At 39.6% G+C, this 26,382-nt stretch overlaps 1 protein-coding gene across 1 annotated transcript in view; it reads right to left on the minus strand.

Moving 5' to 3' along the window:
* The window catches only part of LOC139720606 (electroneutral sodium bicarbonate exchanger 1-like), a 124,727-nt gene extending 99,280 nt beyond the window's left edge, over positions 1-25,447 (minus strand). Inside the window, exon 1 of the mRNA XM_071631961.1 lies at positions 25,280-25,447. Coding sequence (XP_071488062.1) covers positions 25,280-25,351 — 72 coding nt within the window. The 5' untranslated portion in view covers positions 25,352-25,447. The remainder of the gene's footprint in view (positions 1-25,279) is intronic.
* Positions 25,448-26,382: the final 935 nt, after the last annotated feature.

Here is a 26,382-nt window from a genome sequence, read left to right on the forward strand (position 1 = left end):
TCCCCCCCCCCCCCCCCTCTTCATGACATACCTGTTTGGCAAACTCAAATTGTCTTGACATAATGAAATTACAATGATCAATCAATATTTCCACTTTAAGAATAGTTTGGAGTTTGAAAGAACTTTGTTTGAATCAAGGCAGCACCTGAACATACTGTATGTAAAATGTTCCTGCAAAAAACAAAACAACAAAAATCAGTCACATTACGAGTTTTTCTACTTCATGGAGCATCAGTAGTATTGAGAGAACCCACATCATCACAAACAGAGCAATACAAGATTCATTAGTATACATTTATACAGCAATAGGCAAAATACCAATTCTCTACACAGGCAACTTTCTTTCCCTTTAACTTGCCCACAAGTGATTTTTATCTGTCCTGGGCAAGCAGGCATGAGGACCCTATGTAAACTTATGCCACTCTTCCTATCTAAAGCATCTACGAGAAAACCATACATTCTAGATTGACTACATGCATTCTTTTGTTTGCTTGTTTTTTCATTCAAATGGAGCATTACTACCTTTGTGTCAACACTGAAAGTGACAGGTAATAGCACTGATACATTGGAATCTGTCACGAATGTGTGCTGGCTCGAACGGAATGAGCAAAGCTAAAACTTACTGCAATTCTCACTGCACAACTTGCATTTATAATCAACGTCTTTTTAGACTGCAGGGGACAGTGAATCATCATCAACTCGTTATTGTTAAGAAGCCACCACATTTCATTTGTGAACAAAAAAAGCATCAAATTCCCAATGCGAATACTGTTAGTTGTGTATACTTTGTGGGTAAACAGTTAACTATTCTACAGCTACGCTACTGAATTGCCTTCTGCCCTCCATGAGGTGCTGCTACAAGCTAGCATGGATAACTCAAGTCTGCCATGAGAGGAGAGGACAAGTGTAGAGATGATGATACCGCAGCGCTGCCAGTGCAGCATCCAGTGCAGCATCCAGTGACAGATCAATATCACTGTCATATGAAAAAAAAAAGAAACACAACTGCACATCCTCACATTTTCTAAACCCTCTCTTTATCTCATCAAAGACAAAACCGTGTGGATAATCACACATGAAGGAAACCTTACTCACATATCTGTTGGGTAAGCAGCAGCAGCAATCCAGCAATTAATATATTATATCCAATATTCAGTCCTCCACACACACATATAATCATCAACAATGCATGGTGCTTCTTAAACCGGCGAAACGCAGCACAGCTCTCCAAGCTACGCCGTCAGCTGAGCGTAGTGGCTTGTACCACAATGCATTACAGCTCTTGCATGCACACAGGCTGCCAGAGTAAGGTTAGTCTGCCCTTATCAGACCCCTTTGAAAATCACCAAAGACACGGACACAAATTGGAGTATCATATAGGCCTAAATAATCCTACATATAAGTTATGCCAAGACACTGGCTTCTCCTGTCAGAATTTGGAGATGATACTGTGTCTACAGTCCCACTAGTGAGATACAATGTATAGTTGTGTCTGTCTTTTACACATGAGCCTGGCCATGGGGGTACACACATGAACTACTTAAATCAAATTAACAAAGTTTATACCTCTTACACAACTATGCAGATTTATGCATACTACATGTACATTGTAGACTATATGGGAGTGGTAGCGTGTGTTTACAAGCTTCCTCAGAGGAGAGTATCAGCTCATCCAGTTGCCATTGAAAATTAGCTCTACATCAACGCACATCCCGAAAGTGAAAAGCAATCAGGGTATTTTACTTCCTTTTACTACAGGATGATGGCATGTTACGCGAAGATACTCACAAGCACACACACACACTCACACACACAGAACAGATCTAAATGCCTGGTATTTAGGGCAGACACAATATCAATATCACTCATGCTGAACTTCTATGGCTTTTAAAGGACAAGTTCACCTTCATAGACATGTGGGTTGAGTGAATGCAGCAATATTAGTGGAACACATCAATGACAGTTTGAGGAAAATCAGACAGTCCGTTCAAAAGTTATGCATTTTTTAAGTTTCTGCTCAGTCACGGCTGGATGAGAAGACTACTATAGCTTGTGATGTCATATGAGTACAACTATATAAAGAAAGTATAAAGAAAATTAAAGATATTCTCACTTTTCTCACATAATAAAAGAACAATCGACTTCTCTCTTTCAGAAGTCAGGGGGAATAATATTACCCCTAACATAAGTCAGTAACAAGTCGAGGAAATGTGCACTTTATTCAAAAAGTCAAGTTTTGTGAAATTCTCTTTTTATTTTCCTTATATCGTTGTACGCATGTAACATCATACACTGTAGTAGTCTTCTCCTCCAGCAGTGATTGCACAGATATTTTAAAAATTCATAACTTTTGAACGGATGGTAGGATTTTCCCCAAACTTTCACTGATGTGTTCTACTAACATTGTTGCCTTCACTCAATCCACATGTACATGAAGGTGAACTTGTCCTTAAAGGGCTTTTTACACTTCCCGTACCAACGGTGGGGCTAAGGGGGGTCTTAGCCCCACCTTTGGTACCAGACTTTCCTTAGCCCACTTTCTGTTTCCCACTCGTTTTTGCCAAAGTGGGCTAGCCCCACCGAATAGTCCCTTACTATCTGGCCTTGCAAAATAGCAGGGTTAGCACCGCAATTGCGGTGCCAAGCAAGTGAGTGTAAACAGAACGAAAAAATAATCCGGGGCTAAGCGACGGAGACGAAGTCCGACCCCACTGACCAATCAGAAACAAAATAATCAAGTGCTACCGGTGCGTGCGTGTATGTGTACAGTGCACAGCGTAATCATGAATATGCATGTGGTTTGGAAAGTACCAGACTATATACGAGTGTAAAAAGGTCAATTTTCTCCTTAGCCCCGGACAAGAGCTTAGTACGGGACTTATTGGCGAGTGTAAAAAGCTGAAAGAATTGGTACGGGACTAACCTACTCTTTAATTCTATATGAAACCTCATAACATGTTCTGTGATCTTCAAGCTACTAATGAGAGATAGAAAGAGACTACCATTGGCTTGATGCACAGAGCACTGAAATTTGCCTTTTTTTTTTTGTTCAAGTGCAATCAAGCCCCAGTCTCATATCTTCATCAATAGATCAACTACTGCAAAAATGATATATTCGCGGCATGAAGTCTTCGCAAATTGGAGTCAAAAGCCTTTTTTCGCAGCATGAAATTTCTGCAAAATGCCGTTGGTATTCAGTGCACATAGTGTAGACAAGAACTTTTAAATGCATTTTAATTTTGTGAATCTTGTCTCTTACGAAATTCACAAAATTGAAATGCATATAAATGCACATTCCTTGTTTTACAGTAATCATTATTATCACATGCTATTGAGCCAGATGAAAGTTGTGAGGACATCAGCTCACTCAATTGCTCATTCAAAGCAACTATTTTGCAAAAATTTGTGAAACTTCACAATTTTGTAACTTTCTTTAATTTTTATTTGATTTTGTTCAAATTTTCATTCTTGTGCTTGTAAAATTGTATTGTTTCTTTTTAGACAAACCTTTAACTTGTTCAGAATTCTGTTACAGTATAACTACAACACCAAATTTTTAACACTTGGTAATCTGAAATGTTAGTGAGCTATTTAGTGCTCATTCAACAGACACCTCCTCACAAGAGTCACTGTCGCCTTGCGATTGTGACTTTTTCTTTTTTAAACCAAAATACCTGATAGAACTTTTTATCTGTTCTCTGCTTGTTTAGTTTATAATCTAATGATCTTATAATCTTGTAAAGTTTATAATCTAACGATACTTAAAAAAAACCCACACATTTCTTACAGGCTCTGCTTCTGATTTAACTGACTGAGGATGATCTCTTCACTCATGAGTGTGGAATGCCATTCATTTGGCATTTTCTCTTCAAAGAGCAAACTCCTTCTTTTCAACTCATGACATATAAAGGGTCTTGTTTTCCAAACATAATCAAAAGCATGAAAACCATACCAATGTCTCTGTACATTCAGTACTTGGTTTTTCTGTGAACTGAGCAGAAGAGAGCACTATGAAAGAGATTGGAATATTACATTTTTACAAAAATTACCAAGGAAGAACTAAAAGTCTTGAGGAGAGTCTAAAACACTGATCAAAGACAATGCAAAATTGAAGAAGAGTGTTGGAATGAGTATGGATTGGTCACCGGGGAGATGGGCCAATTAATAAGATGCTGATACCTGTCACAGGATCCATACATTATTGTCATGTCTGTAAGTTCACATGGGACTGTTACATTGTGTATAGTAAAAACAATACTGTATACTCAGAATATTTTGAGAGGTTTTTATTTTCACAAATTTTGCAAGTCAGGTGCTTATAGTTGTGAATTTAAAGACTTTATATGCTTCCCATACCTTTTGGAATGCCACATGAGAAAAAGCTTTTGAATGAAAATGTTGTATGTTAATGCAACAGATTAGGCATAATTTTAATGAAAAAAAATATTTGTTCTTACATATGCATGTAGTATTATCTCACTAGACAAGAGCTGTATCGTGCATGTACAGATCAATAGCAGTTACACTGATATTGGTCATATAGTGTACAATGAAAAGGTATGAAAGTTAAAAATTTTTTTTAAATTTTCATGAAACACTGACATCAGAAATAACTACTAAACCAAATTAGAGTAATTGTTGCCGTCATCACCTCTCATCTGTCCTGGGGTCATATGAACAATTTTGAGTACTGGCTTCAAGTCACATACCCTTTGCATACTGTACTTGTCCATGCAAAGTTATCAAAAATCAAAATGACACAAAAGAGGCTAAGGAAAAGACTATGCACAGGTTGGCATGGCAGTCACCGTCTGTATGTAAATTTCACACAGCTGAGGTCCATAAATCATACAGGCAATTTGATTTTGTGTTGTATACTTAAATTGGAACTGCTGGTATACAAATAGCCATTAAGAAGTGTTAATCTTCATGACCATTTAACAGCTAGTAGCTGCAGTTTCAGCCGCTACTTCTTAACAATCTCTGAATTCCTACTTATCAACCATATGATAAATAATGCATAAAAGCATTGCATAAAATTCGTCACAGGGTTTTAAAGAAGATGAAAATGTAAAAAGTTTACACGTGACATACTATAGACAATGGATGATGAGTTATCACGATAGCTCACTTGAGCCTTTGGCTAAGGTGAGTTAAAAATGTTAACTATGAAAGCCTTTATTTTTTTCATGTCAGCAGATTTCACACATTATGTAGGCCGTGACGCGAGAAAAGGGCCCTTAGGGCATTATATACCGAAAATGAGTTTTCACCTTCATATTGTAGAAGAAACTCTGACGTATCTGGATATGCAAACCTTTGTCTGAAATTCTATTCCTAAATGCTTTAATTACGACATTCAAAACAGCATGTTTTGTCCAAATTCCTGTCACTTTTTTATGCGTCTATGCATTTCCGCGTAGTTAGCTAGTTGATCTTTTTTGCGCGTATTGCTTTGTTAAACTTCCGCGCCGTTTTCTGGCGTTTGCGCACAGCGGCGCTAAGGGCCCTTTTCTCGCGTCACGGCCCATATATATATATATATTTTTTTTTTTTTTTTTCCCATTCTACTATTGCACAAACATGCTTCAATCATTCTAATGGGATCATATACACTAGCAGGGGCGGATCCAGGAATTTCGTAAAGGGAAGGCGCCTTTATAGAATTAAAGGGAATGCATGCCCCTCATTTTTTTTTCTTTTCATTTCTTTTGTTTTAACAAAAAATAAAGGGGGGCGCACCGGGTGCGCCCCCCTGTGGATCCACCACTGACTAGACTTGAAAGTGTAATGTGGTTGGTACATTCAAATTATGTGTATAGTTAATCATTCCAACACCTAAATGTATTTTCCATGTGACAAATATATTTCATCTCGGAGTCTGGACAGGCCCCAACTGAGCATTAACATTCTCTGCTACAAAAAGCATTAAATGAGAGGCACATCTAGAGAATGATGTAACAGACTGCAAAATACTTGATAATGTCTTTCTTGCTCTGAACAGACATGGCATTTCAGTGCTCAGTGGAAATGGGAAGACATGTAGCAGCATGGGGATTCATGGGTGGCCTACTGTGTATTCCATAAATTTAGTGAGTCCATTTTTTTTTTTTTGCGAATCTGGACTTCCTGACAATTTCGCGAATGGTTAAATTTGCAAATCTGGATTACAGTACTGAAAGGAGAAATGTACGCATGCACGTCACATTCATGTCGAGTTATTATTTTTGCATATTTTTAAACTTGCGGATAGCACCCAACTCATGAATTTGTGAAAGTAAAAACCTCACGAAATATTCAGCATAAATTAAACAAGAGACCCGTGGGTCTAGCGCTCACCTGAGTATCGCAAGTTCACCTTTCACGCAGTCACTAACCTAAATTATTCACAGCTCTACCAAAATTTGACCAGGCATTCTCAAGTAGAAGATGAAAATGTACAATAAAGGCCCAATTTTTTTTAAGATTCCTTAATTTGGGGGGATTGGGGCCCCCTGGGGCCCTCTGGGTGGGGCATGGTGCCCATTTTGATAAATTGAGATCCTGACCCCCTAGGGATGCTACCTGCCAAGTTTGACAAAAATCCATCATGAGGTTTTCAGGAAGAAGATGAAAATGTACAATTCAGGCCCCCATTTGGACCCTTCCAACCACCCCCCCCCCCTACCCAAGAGGGGCACCCCTGGATCTCCTATGAACAAACTTGAAACTACAGTCATTAATGTACTCACTCATAGTATTATCTCAGCTCTATAACTTCTGATTCTAGAGAAGATTTATAAAGATTCCTTCATTTGGGGGGTTTGGGACCCCTGGGGGCCCCCTGGGTGGGGCATGGTGCCCATTTTAACAAATTGAGATCCTAACCCCCTAGGGATGCTACCTGCCAAGTTTGGTGAAAATGGGTCATGGGGTTCTCAAGAAGACGATAAAAATGTACAATTTAGGCCCCATTAGGACCCCTCCTCACCCCCTCCCCTGGGTCCCAAGGGGGGCACCCCTGATTCTGCCATGAACAAACTTGAAACTACAGTCATCAATGTACTAACTCATAGTATTAACTAAGCACTATCACTTCTGGTTCTAGAGAAGAAGATTTTTGCAGAATCCTTAATTTTGGGGGGCTTGGGCCCCCTGAGGGCCCCCTGGGTGGGGCATGGTGCCCATTTTAACAAATTGAGTTCCTAACCCCCTAGGGATGCTACCTGCCAAGTTTGGTGAAAATGGGTCATGGGGTTCTCAAGAAGAAGATGAAAATGTACAATTTAGGCCCCATTAGAACCCTTCCCCACCCCCCTCCCCTGGGTCCCAAGGGGGGCACCCCTGATTCTGCCATGAACAAACTTGAAACTACAGTCATCAATGTACTAACTCATAGTATTAACTTAGCTCTATCACTTCTGGTTCTAGAGAAGAAGATTTTTACAGATTCCTTAATTTTGGGGGGTTTGGGCCCCCCTGGGGGCCCCCTGGGTGGGGCATGGTGCCCATTTTAACAAATTGAGTTCCTAACCCCCTAGGGATGCTACCTGGCAAGTTTGATGAAAATCGGTCTTGGGGTTTTCAAGAAGAAGATGAAAATGTAAAAAGTTTACGCACGACGCACGACGGACGACGGACGACGCACAACGCACGACGCACGACGGACGCCGGACGAAGGGCGATCGCAATAGCTCACTTGAGCCTTTGGCTCAGGTGAGCTAAAAATTTGTGACTTTGATAATGCCCTTCTTGATCAAAACGGACATGGCATTACAGTGCACACTGGAAACAGGGTTTCTGGAAACAGTAGCATGGGGATTCATGGGTGGCATACAGTAGTTGTAATTCATTCGCTGCCCACTGGGGTACATATGTACATTTGAAACCCACTGATAGCGCCAAGCAGTGATTCATGTACGCTTTAAAATATATGCCCATATTGGTAACGGTTGATTCCAGTCGAGATTCATCAGCTGTATTTGTACTTACACAGACATTAGTGCTATAAAGTTATTTAACACAGTTCGTTAAGGAGATTCTTGAACATATCCAAGCTGGGTCAGCCCTCTCACTCCATGGTATCCTCATGCTATACCGGGTAAATTACAAGTAACTCTCCAAGCACTGACTTTGAGAAAGGCCTCTACATGTACGTATGTCTTAACTGGAATCATGCCCGTCTTTCATAAGACTCTGGGTCTGTGAAAACACTTTGACTCACTTGCTCGAACTTCATTGAAAGTAATGTTTCTCATTAGCGATGACATTTGGCTCCCCGGTCCAGGTGAAACGATTTAAACTCCTCAAGTATATCTTGTACATTGCATCGCTGTCCAACTATGTGCAACATCCTGGAGGCCTACATGCCATGAAGGGCCCACAATGGGTTGATGCAATCCTTTTGGGTTTAAAGACTCAACAGACAATTGATCCACACAAGAACCATCAAAATGAAGAAAACAAGGAACAGACTAGTGAATAGTGTACAAATAATGTTTATGAATGCAATGGACAGAATATTTCACATGGTGAAAAATGAAATGATCCATCCAAAGAAGGGCAGTCGAGTTGAATGGATCAATAATTTCATCTTTCCCCGAATGAAATAATCTGTCCATTGCCTATGTAAGAAAAAAAAAATGTATCATTATCTTTTTAATATAACACCTCAGAATAGATTCTTATTTAGAAACAAAAGAGAATGTGCGGGATCTTAGATCAAGAGGGTGCTGAGCACTATACACTTTATGAAACAGGGCCCCGGAAGATCAAAATGCAACTGGCCGCCAATTCAGTCTCGGCCCTAAAGTAACCACCCCTGGATCTGCTATAAACAACCCTGAAAATTTATTCACTAAAATATTTACTCAGAGCACTTTGGGTCCTTCAGAAGAAACTTTTTTATAAGATATTTGGAGGTTCTGGAGTCCCTTGGGTGTTGGGTGCCTTTTTGTACAAATACATAAGTATATTCTATCGTCCTTGAGATAATGCCTGCCAAGTTTGGTGACAAATTTGACCATATTTCCACAGCAAAAGGTTAAACTTCAGGGATGGGGAGGTATTTTGTTTCTAATGGGCATTACCACCCCCCCATACAATGATCTTTAAACAGTGAGATACTGTAAAACATGATATATTCGCGGCATGAAAATTTCGCGAATTGCAGGCGATGGCCTTTCTTGCAGCATGAAATTTTTGCGAATTGCAACTGGTATCCAATGCATATTGTGTAGGCAAGAATTTTCGCATGCATGTTAATTTTGTGAATGTCGGCACTCGCGAAATTCAAGAAATTAAAATGCACACGAACATTACTCGTTTTACAGTAGTGTTAACTTTGCTCCAAAATTGCTCCAAGCAAGCAGTCTTAGACTCCGTTTACAGTGCGAGGCTCGGCCATGGCCGAACCAGCCTTCATTTCAGTGTAAACGCGCAAAAGGCCAAATGCGGGGCCAAAATTGGCCGCGCATTTGGCCACGCTCTGGAGATTGTCTCGACCGCTGCTCGGCCACGGCCAAGCCCGGCCTTTTCTCAGTGTAAACAGAAACTGGGCCAAATGCGCGGCAAACCCTCTGCTCGTACTTATTCGTTATTCAGGATATTAACCCCCTCAACGTCGAAAACTAGTATAGTTTAAGGTAGTTTTGTCCAGCAAAGGATTTTTCCTCCGGCAAAGACCTTTGCCCGAACAGCGACTTCGTCGCCACGGAATCCAGTAGGCAAAGGGTCTGAAAACCAGACTATACCAAATTGCGTTTGTTTACAAGCAGAGCGCCACTAAGACAAAATATTGAAAGGTTTGAATTAAAAGCGTGGCAGAGCCCGGCAGTGTAAACGGACAAAATTGCTGGGCTCAGCCCCGCAATTGAGGCTGGGCTTGGCCGCAGCTCGGCCCAGCCCCGCACTGTAAATGGGGTCTTATAGAATTTACGTCAAAATGAAGTTTAGGGGCAAACACATGTAATGGTGGACTGACATTACCAATGAAAATTTGTGGTTTTTTTTCAACTGAATAGCCTGATATGGACCTAGAAAAACTAGAAATGTCGCTACAGCGACTGGTTATACCCCCGCCAAACAACATTTCATAAGCTTTGGTCAAAACAACATTTCATAAGCTTTGGTCAAAAAACTGAGGAAGTAGTTAAATCCGCAAGATCTTTCCTTGATCTTCTGCCATTAATATGCCGTTACCATGGCAACGTACTTTCGGGTACTGTCGAAAAATGCGTCTTGCACATCTACAACCAAAGGCACACATCTGTACCAAGTTTCATGGAAATTGGGCAAAAACTGAGGAAGTAGTTTGCAACACAAAATTTTCCATCATTTTGGCTCATAATATGTGAGCTGTTACCATGGCAACATACTTTTTGTCACTGTCAAGAAATGTGTCATGCTGACCTATATCCTAAGACAAACATTCAATATGAATTCCATGAGAATTTGAAGAACACTGATGAAGCAGTTTTGCCATGAAGCATTTTGCCCTATATTTTACCAATAACATGCCGTTACCATGGCAACGCACTTTTTGCCACTGCGGAAATATGTATCTTGCACATTAACATATTCAGATGAACATCTGTACCTAATTTCATAAAAATTGATCAAAAACTGTGGGAGGAGTTCGCGACGCAAGATTTGTACCCATTCTTGCCCATAATATGCCGTTACCATGGCAACGTACTTTTGGGTACTGTCAAAAAAATACGTCTTGCACATCTACAACCCAAGGCACATATCTGTGCCAAGTTTTATGGGAATCGGTTGAAAACTGAGGAAGTAGTTCGCGACGCAAGATTTGCAACGGACCGACCGCCCGACCGCCCGACCGACCGCCCGACCGACCGCCCGACCGTCCGCTGATTCCTATATACCCCCTTCAAACTTCGTTTGGTGGGGGTATAATAACAGCCTTTAAATTCTGTTGAACATTGTGTTTTATACCAAATGTTTCTAGATGTAGTAGTGAATGTAATAGGTGGACTGAACGAAATGCTACAAAATGTGGAACTGCCATGAACAAACTTGAAACTACAGTCACCAGTCTTCCTACTGATGGTACTGACTTGAATAGCTTATCACTTCTGGTTTAAGAGAAGATTGGGCACATTTGTGCAAATTACTAGATGCTATCACTCTACCTGCCAAATTTCGTGACAATCCATAATGGGGTTTTCAAGAAGAACCTCAAAAGTGAAAAGTTTAAGGACAATCACTGATGAATGATTGAATGATGGCAAGAGCTCACTTGAGTTTTTGCTCAGGTAAGCTTGAAATAAAAGGGAAGAAAGAATGTAAACATGGTTTTATCCATTCCTTCACTACAGCTTGATCTGGGAGGGAAAAGAAGGAGAACCTACAATTTAATTTGAACATAGATACTTTCCAATAAGGCACATCTATGTTTGCAATATAGATTATCTATCCTAAAAAGGATGTAGCAGAAGAAAAAGTTTGTGATAATTGTGCAATTTTATAGCAACTAGCACCAATTTCAAGCTAACCCTAATGAATAAAATATAAGTATTTCAGAGACAAGAGAGGTACATTGTATATACGTACAAGACTGGAAGGACATCTAACAACACAGTGTCTCAAAGATTGCAGTGTTTGGATGGCAGCAATGATAAAATCCATTCAGTCTTGTTCAAGAAATTTTATTCTCTAATCCTTTTGTACAAACTACTCAGTCCAATAAATATCATAGAGATTTTGGCACGTGCAGCCATGAATAATAAATCACCATAATAAAAAGTGGCAAACAGCAGCACCTAAGGTGATGCGCGTAAATTACTCTGCCAGCATTTCACAGCTAAGTTGAACTTCAAATCAGTCATTGTCAGCGTTTCTGGACAGTTTAACCTTTTCACTGCCACATTTTGTAAAGTAATTATCCATGTACAAGAAAGAATGCAATTAGTATTCAGAACATACTTCATACACACACATACAGAGCATTTGTACGTGTGTTGGAGCAGGTAAAATAGTTTTCAGATTTTTGTTCCCATATCATGATTTCTTGAACATAAAAAAAAAAATGACAATAAAATAAGCAGAATGGAAATGAAGTCTCAGATTACAATAAATACTGTAGGAAAAAAACAATAACTGTAGGCTGAATGAATGAAAAATCAGTGACATTTGGTTTGTCTTCTTTTTGTTGATCTGAAAGAAAATTTATGAGATGGAAACTCTATTTCTTGTTACTGTATATTATATGGTTTCCTTCTAACATTCATCAAGTAAAATCATTGAATCTAATCATGTTGTGATTGCTGAGTTCAATTGTTGGAAAAGCATAGTTTTGCTAATATTATAATATATACACAATCAATAAGGAGCACACAAAAGAGTAGAATAAAGATCAATAGCGCAGATACAAATGTAGAATAGATTCCATCTTGCCTTATTATCCTGAAATCATATGCCTTGACATGACTGTCAAGAACTGCAATGTCAACACATTGTAAGAGTGACTTGTGAGATGCTTGGGGGTTTAATTATATTTGACAGCCTAGGCTCACATGGTTAATTGATATTTCTGGCACATCACCTTTGCATGGTTATTAACCACCCCTGGGAAAGATGCATACCAGGCATACACGCACCTCATGAAGCACATAACAACTATATCATAGAGAGAGATATAACAAATAGAGCAAAAACAGTGCTAGGTACATTGACAGAAACTGCAGCTCGTACAATGCCTCGATTTTCTCCCTGCCCCTACAAAAGGTCAACATTACATCACCTCTGCAGAAGAAGTTTATCTAATAATAATGTTGTCTCAATGTTTAGTATGAGAGTGAGTATCACACTGGCTCAGTGACTAGATGGCGACTAATGGTGGCAACCTGGTTGTGACTTGAGCCTTGCTGGTCACAGAGACATCTCCTGGTCCTGGAGACTAGCCTGGTCTCCTGGTAGTCACAAGAGAATCGAACATGTAACATTTTTGGGGAGACTTTTTCCAGTCTCTAACTCATCTTGGAGACGTCTCTGCAGCATCTCCTTAGTTGTGGGTGATGAGTTGCGGAGACTAATTTTGTCAGTGACATCTCCGCAACCTTGCAGAGACTCAGGGTGACCTACTGGCAATGATGTGGAGACGTTGCAGAGACATCTCCAAGACTGAGAAGACATCTTGGAGATGAGATTCAGCGGCAATGTCCCTGTAATTTGTGTGTGAATAGGTTGTCACCTTGTGTGGAGATGTCTAGGACATCACCAAGGAGTAGCCTTCTTGATGAGAACACGAGCCATTTCTTAATCTTAAGAGATGCGACTGATTAGTTGTGGTAGTTACAGTGATGTCTGCGTCAGTGAGATAGGCCCCGTAATGGTAGTTGTTCAGTTCATTCATTATTGGCACATTCATATCCTTCAAAGTAACTTATACGTAGTAACTGCATCACTCTATCACCTGAAACCTGTTTCACAGAGAGTTGTGTGCAAGTGCAGACAGTCATTTGTAACTTGCAGAACTCGCACTTAGTTTATGTGCAACTGATTTTAAGCAAATTGTATGCAAATGAGACAAATATTACTCCGTCAGTCAGGCATCCCGGTGTTACTGTGAATAGGAGATCAAGGAGATGTGCCAGAGCAGAAACGACTGCACCAGTCGGAGTGTTTTTTTTTTTCTTCAGCACTGTAGTTGTAATGTGTGTTGCCAGCTAGAGTATTACCCCTTTTATACTGGGCGTTAGCTCACTTCAGGTGCGGACCCTGAAGCGAGCTAACTCTCAGTATAAAAGGTCGAAAAATAGTTAGCCCGAGCTTAAGTTAGTGCGCTCTAGGGGGGTGGATCAGGTCAGCTTCAGGTCCGAGCTAACTTCAGTATAAAAGGTACGCGAGTTTAGCTCGGGCTAAATTCACTGACCCGTGACCGGAAATTGTGTATGGTGCTTCTGGGTTGCCAATATGTACGTTTACTGCTGTACTGTTGCACCGGCACGCTGTGTATTACACATCGCATGCATTGATGAATTTAGTATTTTGCGCTGTCACTGCTCGCTGTCAATGAACTCTTTGAACTAGCAAACGACATGATTAAATCCTGAGAACAAAAAAATAGACCGGCCCAATACGTACACCATATATTATATATATGCCGAGACTGGTTGAATTTCGCGAGTAACGTTTAACAACGGAACTGAATTCGTACTCGTAAGAAAGCATGAAAACTGTCATTGAATTTTCGCGCTCATGGGAAGAACAGCAGGCTGATGGAGGGGGGGGGGCGATAGGTCTGGTCTCGCACGTAACCTTGGGTGGTCGAGAATGGCAGTACAAAATGACTTAGCCTGAGCTAGGGTTAGCTCGCTTCAGAAGCGAGCTAACAGTCTTGCCCAGTATAAAAGGGGTACCGTATATGATACAATCCATGCAGATTCAAGTCTTCCATGATCAAAATATCTGCCTACTACAAAGCTGTTGGTTGTTCTACGCACACATTTACAAGGACGATTAAGCCTTTTTTCATCAGTTTTCTACTGCTCCAGAGCCACAAAAAAAAGTAAACATGCATAAAAGAAATTGGATCGCGATGGTTCAGACTGGTTGAGTGCTAGTAGTTTCCTGCTGCCTCATATGATTGTCAAGCGTGCTCACACTCACCCAAAATATTTTCCAGTCTAAAATACTTTATATGCAGCTGAGTTTCCAAAGTCCAGTAGAAGCTGAATATAAATTTGTGATTTGACACTTCATACACATTTCACTAATTGCTTCAATTGTAGTTCTGCTCCGCACACAAGCAGTTGGTATGGTCAAGGAGGTATAATGGCAGCGCAGTCCCACCTAGCCATGCAAAAATACACTGTCTATAGCGCCGTAGTTGTGTAGGTGGCACTGTGCAGCTGTGTATGTAGCATACAGACTGCTTGTGTGCAGCACACAGGGCTTCAGTTCAAGGGATCAAGTTATAAATTCCAAATTACAAAGTGTCAAAACGGCAAATATCTCTTAACATACCTCTGGAACTCAATAAAAGTAGTTTAAAATGTAGGTTGTGCAATACCTCGCAAAAGTTTGTACATATGTTTGAAAATCATTACGAGGCTTTATACAATGGGTTCAAGAATGAAGCCAATTAAAAACGCTGAAATGAGTCACACATGTGCTGTTGACTTTCTTACTAACATGCACAGCCGCCTAAAACGTGTGCAACAAAAAAAGCAAAAAGAACGGCGTGTTATCCTATGCGACATTACAGAGAAAGCAGACCTGCTTGGTCACTAATGTAACAATGCCTACACTAGCAGTGCGCACTCAATCAGTTGTTACAAGCACATCGCGTGCTATTGTATGCACTCTCAATCTCGTATAAACAACTTTTAGTTCGGGCCACTATGGCCTACCAGCCTACCGTGCCACCAGTGAGCTGTCGAGTGGATTCTAGTGACTTCACATACAGACTGTATACTGTACACCTCTGCTGAAATGCTCACAGCAAAAGCATGTAGAATCTACAATGTATACTGCTTGAATTGTATGCAGTTTATAAACATAAAATATCAAACTTTAACCTGTCCCATCATACAAACACTTAATGTCTACCCAGTGTATCAGTACTGTTGAAATGCAAAGATTTTAGCCTACGTGAAAAGATCAATTGAACTGACTTGAAGAAAGGCTATGAAGCAGTTCCTGTGCAATCATGTAACATGAGCTGCTTTTTTCGATGGTGAAAGAAAGAAAAAAATTAAACAACAAAATACTGGATCTGGGTTTGTGAAATCCTGTCTCCAATCACATATGACTTCCTTGCTTAAATTCACCGAGACAGCTGTAAACAAATGAGTAGAGGTCTTAACCACTCATAAGAAAATGCTTCATCATTGTTTTTTAAAACACAATCATAGAGCCTAGAAGACAGACGTAGCCATATGTTCTTGTTGAGTGATGGGGCATTGTGCTACAAACAGTAAGATCCTACAAGAGAGTCTCATAATGATGTTGACTGACATGGCTCTGCCTTGTGTGTGTGTGTGTGTGTATGTATGTGTGTATGTGTGTATGTGTGTCTGTGTGTGTGTGTGTGTGTGCATGACTTTAGAACTCCTTGCCTGCTTTGACTGAGGTTCAGTAAAATTTCACATTTTCTCACAACCTCCCCCCCCCCCACACACAACCCATATCATCCTGTGTTCTCTATCAAACATCAAAAAAAAAAAAAAAAAGGTTGTTAAATTTCATTGCAGAGTAATTGCTCTTCCATACAAATCAAAATAAATTGTTCCCTCACCCTTTGATGTTCAACCTGTAACAATTCCATTGCTACATATTTCATGGCTCGATCTTTGTGAGCCTACAATACACTACAGTATCTGCGTTTGCTTAATTGTAGCCACACTATTGCTACATTTGATGTGTAGGGTAATATTCACGATGGAAATTCATGACTGCAGCAAGCTATGGGTTAATCTAGCCATCCCAGACACACTGTCCACTTTGATTTCCTTGGCTGACGGCATCATCCAAATGCATTACTTCTATGCATATACAATGTGCATAAAGCTACGTTCTGCCCATGGGATACAAACACTTTGTACACTTTGTACATAAACATATGGTGTGTGGGCTAGAGAGTTTGCTCTCAGACCAATGTATGCTTGGCTTCACTGATCTCACAGCAATATCTTTATGGAGTATGAATATTTTTATAAACAATTTTAGTATCACTAAATCTGCCTATTAAAGTTCAAACACTCAGCACAAGATCAAGAACAATTTGCTGCTGTCTTCAATTTCCAGCTATTACACAATCAAAACATAAGACTTCTGAGGAATGTTGTATAGTCCACTCTGTACTTCATGCATAAGACCACAATCAATAGTTACGTTCAGACGGCAGGCCCTAACCTCGAGGTTAGGAAACCTCGAGGTTTCGCTCTTGCCCCCTAACTACGACGTGTGTCCACACGACGAATCTTAACCTCGAGGTTACGAAACTTCGAGGTTAAGCTTCTGCCCCCCGTAACTACGAGTGGGTCCCACTCGATGTTAAAAACACAAAACCGGAAGTTTCAGCCCACACTGTAACAAGGCGTCTATTTATTCTTTAGTCGAACCCTGTCGGACTCGCTTACGGGGACTCTTTTTCTCTGTCATGGTATGCAGAGATAGCACTGCACTGATGACTTTATGCCTTTATGAAGATATTCGTCGAAAACATTTTTTAGCGTCGGAGAAGAATATAGAATTCAGTTTGATAGCGAGTTCGATGTGTTCAGTTTCAGAGATCAAGCACATGGGAAGAAAAGATGATGCTGTTGTGTCATGCGTCATAGATTTTTCACGTGTGTTGTATTTGTGGTGTATGTTTGGGAGGTTGACCCGGAAGCAGAGGGAAATTGTGGGGGGCCGGAGTTTACGGCGAGGTCACTCTTAACTTCGAGTTCGTTGTGTTTTGTGTCCACACGGTGCTTAACTACGAGTGGGGACCCCCCGCGGCTCGTGGTTAGAGCGCTAACCATAAGATTTCTCGTGGCTCGAAACTTCGAGCAAACCTCGAGGTTTGCTAACTACGAGTGCGTCTTCACGGTCCCTAACTACAAGCTCTAACCTCGAAGTTTCCTAACTTCGAGGTTAAGGGCTCCCGTCTGAACGTAACTATTATGTCACACAACATCCTACAACGTTGTAAGATGGAAGTGCACAGTATTTTTTTTCTTTGCTGTCTAAAATTGTCAATGCATAAAGAGTTGTCTTGCGCAGTAGAGGAGAGTACTAATCCTTTTGGCTGGTTTGGTTTTGGAGTATTATTGCTGTTGTAAAATATAGCAATTGCCTTCTTTTGTGCAAAGACAAACAAGTACTATGTATGCAAATATTTTATCTTTCCAGTGAGAACTGTAAAACTGAGCTGCAGTATGATCCATAATTCACAATTCACTATACAGTATAATTAATCATCTATTGACAAAACGTTGCAGTTATGAGAATATGAGGCATGTACTACTGCAGCAAGAAAAACTAAAGAGAACACTAAAATTGAGGAGGTACGAAACAGAAAACAAGTGTCTGATATGTCACTACTTAAAGCAATTGTTCTGTAAGTAATGACTAAATTGAGATTGCCACATAAAAACACTGAGGATCGGTAGCAGGTGTGTGATGGTAATATTAGCATTCTCTGATGGTAGTGAACGAGTGCTAGGTCCAATCCGGTCAGTAAAGGCATTTAATACTGAGTTAATCTCTGCTAGATCTCTGGTTTTGCAGTGTCATTGAGTGAGTATAGCAGGTAGACAACCAAGTAAAGAGGGATTATATCTCCTACGGTATCTACAGTGTGTATAAACCAATATTTACTGTCTTGCATCATATATCAATTAATTTAGCACTTGTAACTCCGGCTGCATTGATCACCTCTCCCATGTTTGAAACACCTTTCAATATATACTACCAAAATGCCTTTGCAAAGGCCTTTCGCATAGCATTTCTTGAAATGTTACATTTATCATCTCTAAAGCAGGTTGAGAGGGTGGCCTTGTCACTGTGCAGCTCCACTGCACTGTTTGACCCCAGGAGCAGAAGTCATGCGAGGCGAAAAACTGTAAAACAAGGAATGTTCATGTGCATTTTAATTTCACAAATTTCACAAGTGCCAAGATTCGCGAAATCACAATGCACGTGAAAGTTCTTGTCTACATATATTGATTCAATGCCAGCGGCAATTTGCGAAAATTTCATGCTGCGAAAAAGGCCGTCGGCTCCAAGTTGCGAATATATCATGTTTTACAGTACACATTTGTTAATGTGTGCAGGCGCAAAGACAGAAATGGGCAGAAGATAAAGTTGGTGTAAGTAGGTCTGAGCCATAAATGCTTTTCAAAAACCACTTTGCATTATATTATCATCTCTACAGAACTGCTTTTTTGGCTCAATTGCATTTTAGATTACACTCTTTTTTTTTTTTTGGCGTTTCAGAAACTAAGGCATTACTAACCCCATAATCAAAACAGCTTTGCCTTTATTGTCTGCCTATCTCCCTGAAAGTAATTTGGAAACCCTAATTACAGGGCAGAAGTGAGTTGGGTTCTAAGTCCTCTCTTATTGACAAGCAAAATACAAGGTTCAGATCACCCCTCACCCCCCCCCCCCCCCCCCCCCCCCCCCCCCCCCCCGTTGCTACAATAAGTATAAAATAAAATGATTTACCATTACCAGAGGGAAGATCAAGGACCTCCCTGAATTTCATTCTAGTTTTCTCTGATTACTTCAAGGTACCTTCCATAATAGCCAAAATGAAAAACAAACATACAAACAAACAAACAAACACACAAAAACCATAACAAAAACATCTTGCCTCTCATGCCGATATTGCATTGTGAAGGTGTAAACCACCCAAATTGTTGAGAAAAGAGATAACATCATGTTTGAAAAAAGAAGAAAATAAACTCTTCTGCCTCCTCTACTTCCATTCAGTCATCTCTAGCATCAACACAAAACTCAACTATACCAATCCTACACAGGGCCCTGTTTTATGAAGAGTTAACATTGATTATATACTTGATTTCAATTGTAAGTCTACGGCAGCCTGTGTGGTAAGGAAATTTAAAATCGATTTTACCTTTTGTTAAAACGGGGCCCTGTTTTCATTTTTTTTTTTCTGGGATTTACTTTTATCTATCTTGTAGCTTACCACACATAAAAATCTGGGTTGGGGGAGGGGGTGAAGGTTAAAGGCGGATAGTCCCGGTAGTGTAGAGGGCACTGTTGATGATACTACTGATTACCGTTAGCATTGATATGAAGATTGCCGAAGTTGAGCTGTCATCAAGAGTAAAGCGCGTAGGTGCTGCTAGGTAACATTGCCTTCGTTGTCTTCTCTGCGTGTCACACAGTCTGTAGTGATGCCAGGAAGCGTGGTTATGTGCTTCTTAGTATGACATCATCAAAGAAGTTTGCTAAAGCTGCCATCCCCCTTAGCCGCATCATGAGCCGAACTGTGATCGGACCACTGACTACAGTGGATCAAACTTTTTTGGACTCGAGGAAATGGGCCAAAGCGTAAGCGCTAAAGAGGAGTCGATAGCGTAGGTCTCTATAGGAAACTTGCACCGTGCGCCTGCGTACACATTTGACTAAACCACCGGGACCATATGCCTTTAAGAGAAACATATACACAGTAGTGTTGATGTATTTGGTTTTCTTTGAAGATCTATTATCTATCTTACTTGAGTTTCTGTGACATCTCTTTGGAAGAACTGTGAAACTACCCTCCAAACCACCACTAGTTGATATAGCTGGAAAACTATGTAAGGCATGCTGAATTCTCTAAACCAGTTGAAACTCACACCCAAATAGTCTCCTGCTGCATATGTAAGTGCAAAAGACAACAAATTTAAGCAAAGTCAATTTTAAATCCTAAATGGCTAGAAAAATATCAATTTTTCTTTATTTTTGTAAAGAAAATGCCTGATGCGATCATCTTTGAATACCAGACACACAGCAAATACATTTCCTTCATGCATTCTTTTACGCCATCAGACAGCTACAATGTACATATTTTGTTTGTACAGGCACATAATAACATCGTTAAAGGACAAGTTCACCTTCATAAACATAAGGATTGAGAGAATGCAACAATATTGGTAGAACACATCAGTGAAAGTTTGAGGAAAATTGGACAATCGATGCAAAAGTTATGAATTTTTAAAATGTTTGTGTTGGAACCACTGGATGAGGAGACTACTACAGCTTGTGAGTCATATGCGTACAACAGTATAAAGAAAATGTAAAGAAAATTCAACATAATTTCATTTTTTTTCGCATAATAATAGAGCACTTGACATGCCTCTTTCTAAAGGCAGGGGGAATAATATTACCCATAACATTTGTCGGTAACGAGTCAGGGGAATGTGTACTTTTTTCAAAAGATGAAATTTTGTGAAATTCTCTTTATATTTTCTTTATATTGTTGTACGCATGTGACATCTAAGTTATTCACACACTGCAGTAGTCTTCTCATCCAGCGGTTACTGCACAAAAACTTCAAAAATTCATAACTTTTGAACGGATTGTCCAATTTTCCTCAAACTTTCAATGATGTGTTCTACTAATTTTGCTACATTCTCTCAATCCTTATGTTTATGAAGGTGAACTTGTCCTTTAACAAAAGTTTATGACCCTTTTCAAACTTGCTATACATAAGGCAATTAGTGATGATAATAGCAGCCTGAGACAAACCCGGCTATTCACGTTAGGCATACTCGTCTGTGCTGCAATAAATACTAGTAACAGATATCAGCAACGACTGGCATTTACAATTGTGCTTGCTGTTTGTCTCCGTCTCCTAAATCAAGTAAATTGAGACTCCTTGCGATATCTGCATCCATTCCCATTAAGTGTACATGAATGACCTCTCTGCAAACTGGCTCCCACTATCAGAATGTGACTGCAAATAAAAATTTATCTTTGTGAGAGCAAGGAGTTATGCTGGTAACTCCTTGGTGAGAGGCTACTCTAGAGGTTTCAGTTTTTTTCAAATCAACCAAATTGCCCAATATCAAATAAAAGGACTAGTGTGTGTGAAGCACTGATTAGAGAAAAGGAAGTAATACTTCAGACAAGATCTATAAGGGATGGACTATCAAAACACTGCTAGAAAATAAAAAATATTGATTAAAAGTATATTGAATAAAAAAGTCAAAATAAATTTTTATGATTTACTCCTGAATTGACAGAGTTGCTGATAGAGCACAAGACGCAACTACTGATCGTATGGTGCTGAGAGTACTACTAAGTGTACATGTAGCTACAATCACTTCTATGAACACTTAAAGAACAAGTTCATCTTCAGGTACATGTGGATTGAGCGAATGCAACAATATTAGTAGAACACATCAGTGAAAGTTTGAGGAAAATCCGACAATCCGTTCAAAAGTTAATTTTTTAAGTATCTACGCAATTACTGCTGGATGAGAAGACTATTACAGTGTGTGATGTCACATGCGTACAACGATATGATGAAAATAAAAAAAGAATTTCATAAAATTGTACTTTTTTAATAAAGTGCACATTTCTTGGACTTGTTACTTATGCATATTAAGGATAATATTATTCCCCTTGCCTTCTGAAAGAGAGAAGTCGAGTGTTCTTTTCTTATGCGAGAAAAGTGAAAATAAGGTGAATTTTCTTTATACTTTCTTTATACCGTTCGTTGTAATCATGTGACATCACAAGCTACAGTAGTCTTCTCATCCAGCCATGACTGAGCAGAAACTTTAAAAATTCATAACTTTTGAACGGAATGTCGGATTTTCCTCAAACTCTCACTAATGTGTTCTACTAATATTGCTGCATTCACTCAACCCACATGTCTATGAAGGTGAACTTGTCATTTAAACAGATAATATGGCAGAGACTGACAAGGAAAAAAAAATGCTGGCATAATGCCAGGCACAGTGAAAAGGTTCTTGAATAGTACTGTTTGTTGGCTAAAATGGGTTTTAACTTTAACAGAAGTGATTCTTTTGATACTGTTTTTATACCATACAAATACTTATTGAAATTATTTCTGAAACTCCAGAAAATTGAATGGGTTTGGCAATTTGTCATGAGCTGAATAAATTAACTGTTTTATAGATACCATAAAAAAAATGTCATTTCTGGGCTTTGTGTCGGTTTTGAGCTGATTCTGACAAAAGCCGTGCAGGTGCATATGAAAACTGGAACTTCAATCTCCGTGCATATTCTGTTTGTTAAGTCTACAAAAATTAATTCATTATTTGATGAGCCCACTGGTACATATAAAATGTACATAAACTACAAAAATTATGCTAGACTGTTGGTGAACTTTGCAACAAAAAAAAAAATCACACTGCACAGCCTGATTACACCCTTTGGTCACCAGATTTGGTGTCTGTACTCAGCACAAGATACTGGTAGATATTTGGGATGTGATGCCCTGAAGCTCTCATGGCTGCCTTCTATCCTACACCTCATCTGATAATCAGACATATATCTCAGCCAACCACAGTTCCCATCTATTTCTGGGTATAGGCCAAGCCATAGGGAGGCAAGCTAGACGTCATCTCGCTTGTCTGGGGGCCTGAAGACGACTGGAGCATTTCGTCTGGGGGATTGGGGTCATGCCTATGCTCTAAACCAACACTGCTGCATGACAACCTCTGATAGGGACACCATTCCTTTCCTTTGAAAGACAGAAAATGGTAATGACATACACAGCACACCGAAAACAAACAGGTAATTATCATCTCAGCATGAGAAATCTCAGCATCTCAACAGTCCAAATATGATTTGGGAAAACTGCCTCAAGCAAAAATGCAGAACTTGCCTCTGGTTTTAAAATAAGAAAACAACAACAACAACAAAGGAGTTCATCATCAAATGCATTTGACATGTTACTCGAGTATTACCTGGAAAACTGCTTAAGAATCATAACTTAGACCACTGATATCCCTTTATTCAATCTAACACCAACAAAACACACAAAATATTACTTTCTTACTATGTTTAGGAAGCTATGATTTGATGTATTGCCACAATAGTTTTCTATTGCCACTGTAACACCATGTATCCTAACAATCCTGGATCTTTAAAATGCCAACATTTTTAACAGCAATATATAACATACAAAGTCTGATCTTGTCTAAATCTTACTCTCACACATACACACATGCACAGTGTACACACAACATTTAATATTTTCCCATAGCATCAAAACTGAGCAAAGCTCTGTTAATCTCAGTAGTTTAGAGAAACTATATGCCACCATGAATGATTTATTTACAGATAAATTCTGCATAAAAATGGGGGAGGGGGAATGATAATCTATAGGCCTCACCTGCCTATCTCACCTGCTCCACTCCAACTACTTCTTAACACTACCTCAGCCCCCCCCCCCAAAAAAAAAGCAAACAAACACACCACAATCAACATACAGATCAACAGCATTTAACATGATGAATGATAAAAAAAAATGCTCATAATTGCTGTAAGCTATTGTAACAGAGGCTATATCCATATATGTTAACAAATTTGTGCTAGGTCATTGGAGGAAGACAATATAAGAGCGATGAAGAAGGGGGAATTCAATTGAGTGAGGAACTCTGCATCACTTAGATTCCCCAGTTCTTCCATCAAAGGACGCGATGCATGCTAAAAACAGAAAAGAAAGCAGAATACCGTCAACCAATATTTGCAGCACTGCTTGAATCATTCATTTCCCCTCCAACAAGTGCACAGTCTACAGAGTCAGCCTGAATGCGGCAGCACATTCAATCAGCTACATGAAACACACTGACCATGAAATACTGTGGTGCACATCTACGAAATTCACTGAAACTTCAATGAAGCCCTCTGAATTCATGCAAATGTTTCCAATTGTGTGGCCATTTGACTACATGTATGTCTACTGGGATAACGATAGCATGTGTACAAGTTATGTTGCTAGCAAGTAATGAGTATTGCCCTTGTGTCCTGTCATTAGTGAAACTACCTGTAATTCCATTAGCTAGCAGCAGGATATGGCAGCAAGTCATCTGTCATCACATGTTGATGTGGAAGACTTTGATTTTGCTCCCCCCTCTCCCCTTCTCTTACTTTTTTTTTCTCTCTTTTCCCTCTTTCTCTCTGGGTGTTTAAACAGGTCTGACATAAACACAAATAGCATATATATCTAAACACAATTCAGAAATCACTGTCTTTGTTACTTTGCAATCAGTAGCTGAATATTTGCTAACTTCCTTACTTGTCAAAATTCACATACACTACTCACAAGACTCTTTCATTCTGGCTCCCTTTCTCCAAATGGTATCTCTGGAATTCTCCATGTTTCTATAATTACTTTTGACATATCTTATGCAGAGACATTTAAAGGTATGGTATAGTTTTGGTTGAGATGGGGCTTCAGGTTTCCAACTTTTTTCTTTTTATATGATGAGATACCTCTCATGAATATGAAATAGCATGCAATTTTATGAGGGAGTTGAAGTATATTTGATGAAAATTGTTTTTGAAATGGCTGATATATCTAAAACAAAGTGATCCTAATAAAAGGTAAGGCCCACCTTTTATTAGGATTGCTTTTTTAGAATTTAGTTTTTTGATATCTCAGCCAATATAAACCCAATTTTCATCGAATAACTTTGAAATTCTCTTAGAATTGTATGCTCTGTGGTGTTTCATAAGTGGTTTCTTGATATCTCGCAAAATAAAAAGAAATTAAAAGCTCAATCCTCATCTCAACCAGTAGTATGTGGATGAACTCAGCTACAGAAAGTAAGATTTGCATGCATTCTAAATCCCAACTTACCTTCTCTGGATCAGAGTCTACCATCAGACTGTTCTCCATAATTTTTTGTTTGGCTCCTCCTTTCCCAGACATGATTGAGGGCAAAATGTGAATCCTTTCTGAATGAAGAAATGTACTTCACTGGTAAAAAATTGGAGGACTTTTCACTGTTTTGTACACTGAATATCCTCTACATTCAAAACACGTGCAAGAAGTACAAACATCCCCTTAAGGTAATACGGCAAAATGTCGGCATGAAAACGCATGCACAATTAATCACAACATGGATGAGACAACCAAGTTTGTGATGTTTGTATGGAAGTGGTCACAATTGTCCAACTACTGCGAATGACAAGGCCACAGGCGAGTCTTAAAAACTCAAACTGTTGGTCCAGTTTAACGCTGCATGTAACTCTCCCACATCAAGCTCTTCTCATGACTTTTCTCCCTCTTTGGTGCATCAATTGCAGCACTGAGAAACGACTGCTATGAATGGCAGTGGATGGTGTTACATTGAAGCAAATGACAACTCTGCACACTGAACACTGAACGAACTGGGGGCTGCAAAGTTCCTGTCAATGGAGTAACAACATTGCCATAATCAGAATTTCTCCTCAACAAGACTGTCTCGATGATGGCATATCCATCTCTGAAAAGGAGAAGATAGTGTGAGTTGGTCACTAGTTTATAAAAAGAACATCTTCAACCTACAGCAAAATCCTCCAAACGCAAGACAGAGAACATCAAAAATGATTTATCTCACAGTTTACAGCTTTGTGTATCAATGCCATTGTTTGCATGACATTGGTCGCTATCAACAAGTCAAATAGGTGAGAAAGACCGGTTGTGTTGATATGGTACACAGTGTGCCAAATAGGAGAGATGCAGGCGCAGACTATCAACAGACTTGAGATGAGTGTGTAGAAGGTAGAGGAGAGAGATGGAGAATGATGAAACTTGAATCTGCATCCATGTCTAACGACGGCCCTCTACACCAGGCTACGGATTCATTACGACACGACGTGCATCTATGTGCATGAGCAGCAGGACTACCTTTACCCTGCCAGCAATGTTGGAGGTATAGTCTGCCTATCCAGCCCCCTGCATTCTCTCACAAATGTCAA

Source organism: Diadema antillarum, unplaced genomic scaffold (genome assembly GCF_040938485.1).
Source record: "Diadema antillarum isolate AM-2024a unplaced genomic scaffold, OU_Dant_1.0 scf00000130, whole genome shotgun sequence".
NCBI lineage: Eukaryota > Metazoa > Echinodermata > Echinoidea > Diadematoida > Diadematidae > Diadema > Diadema antillarum.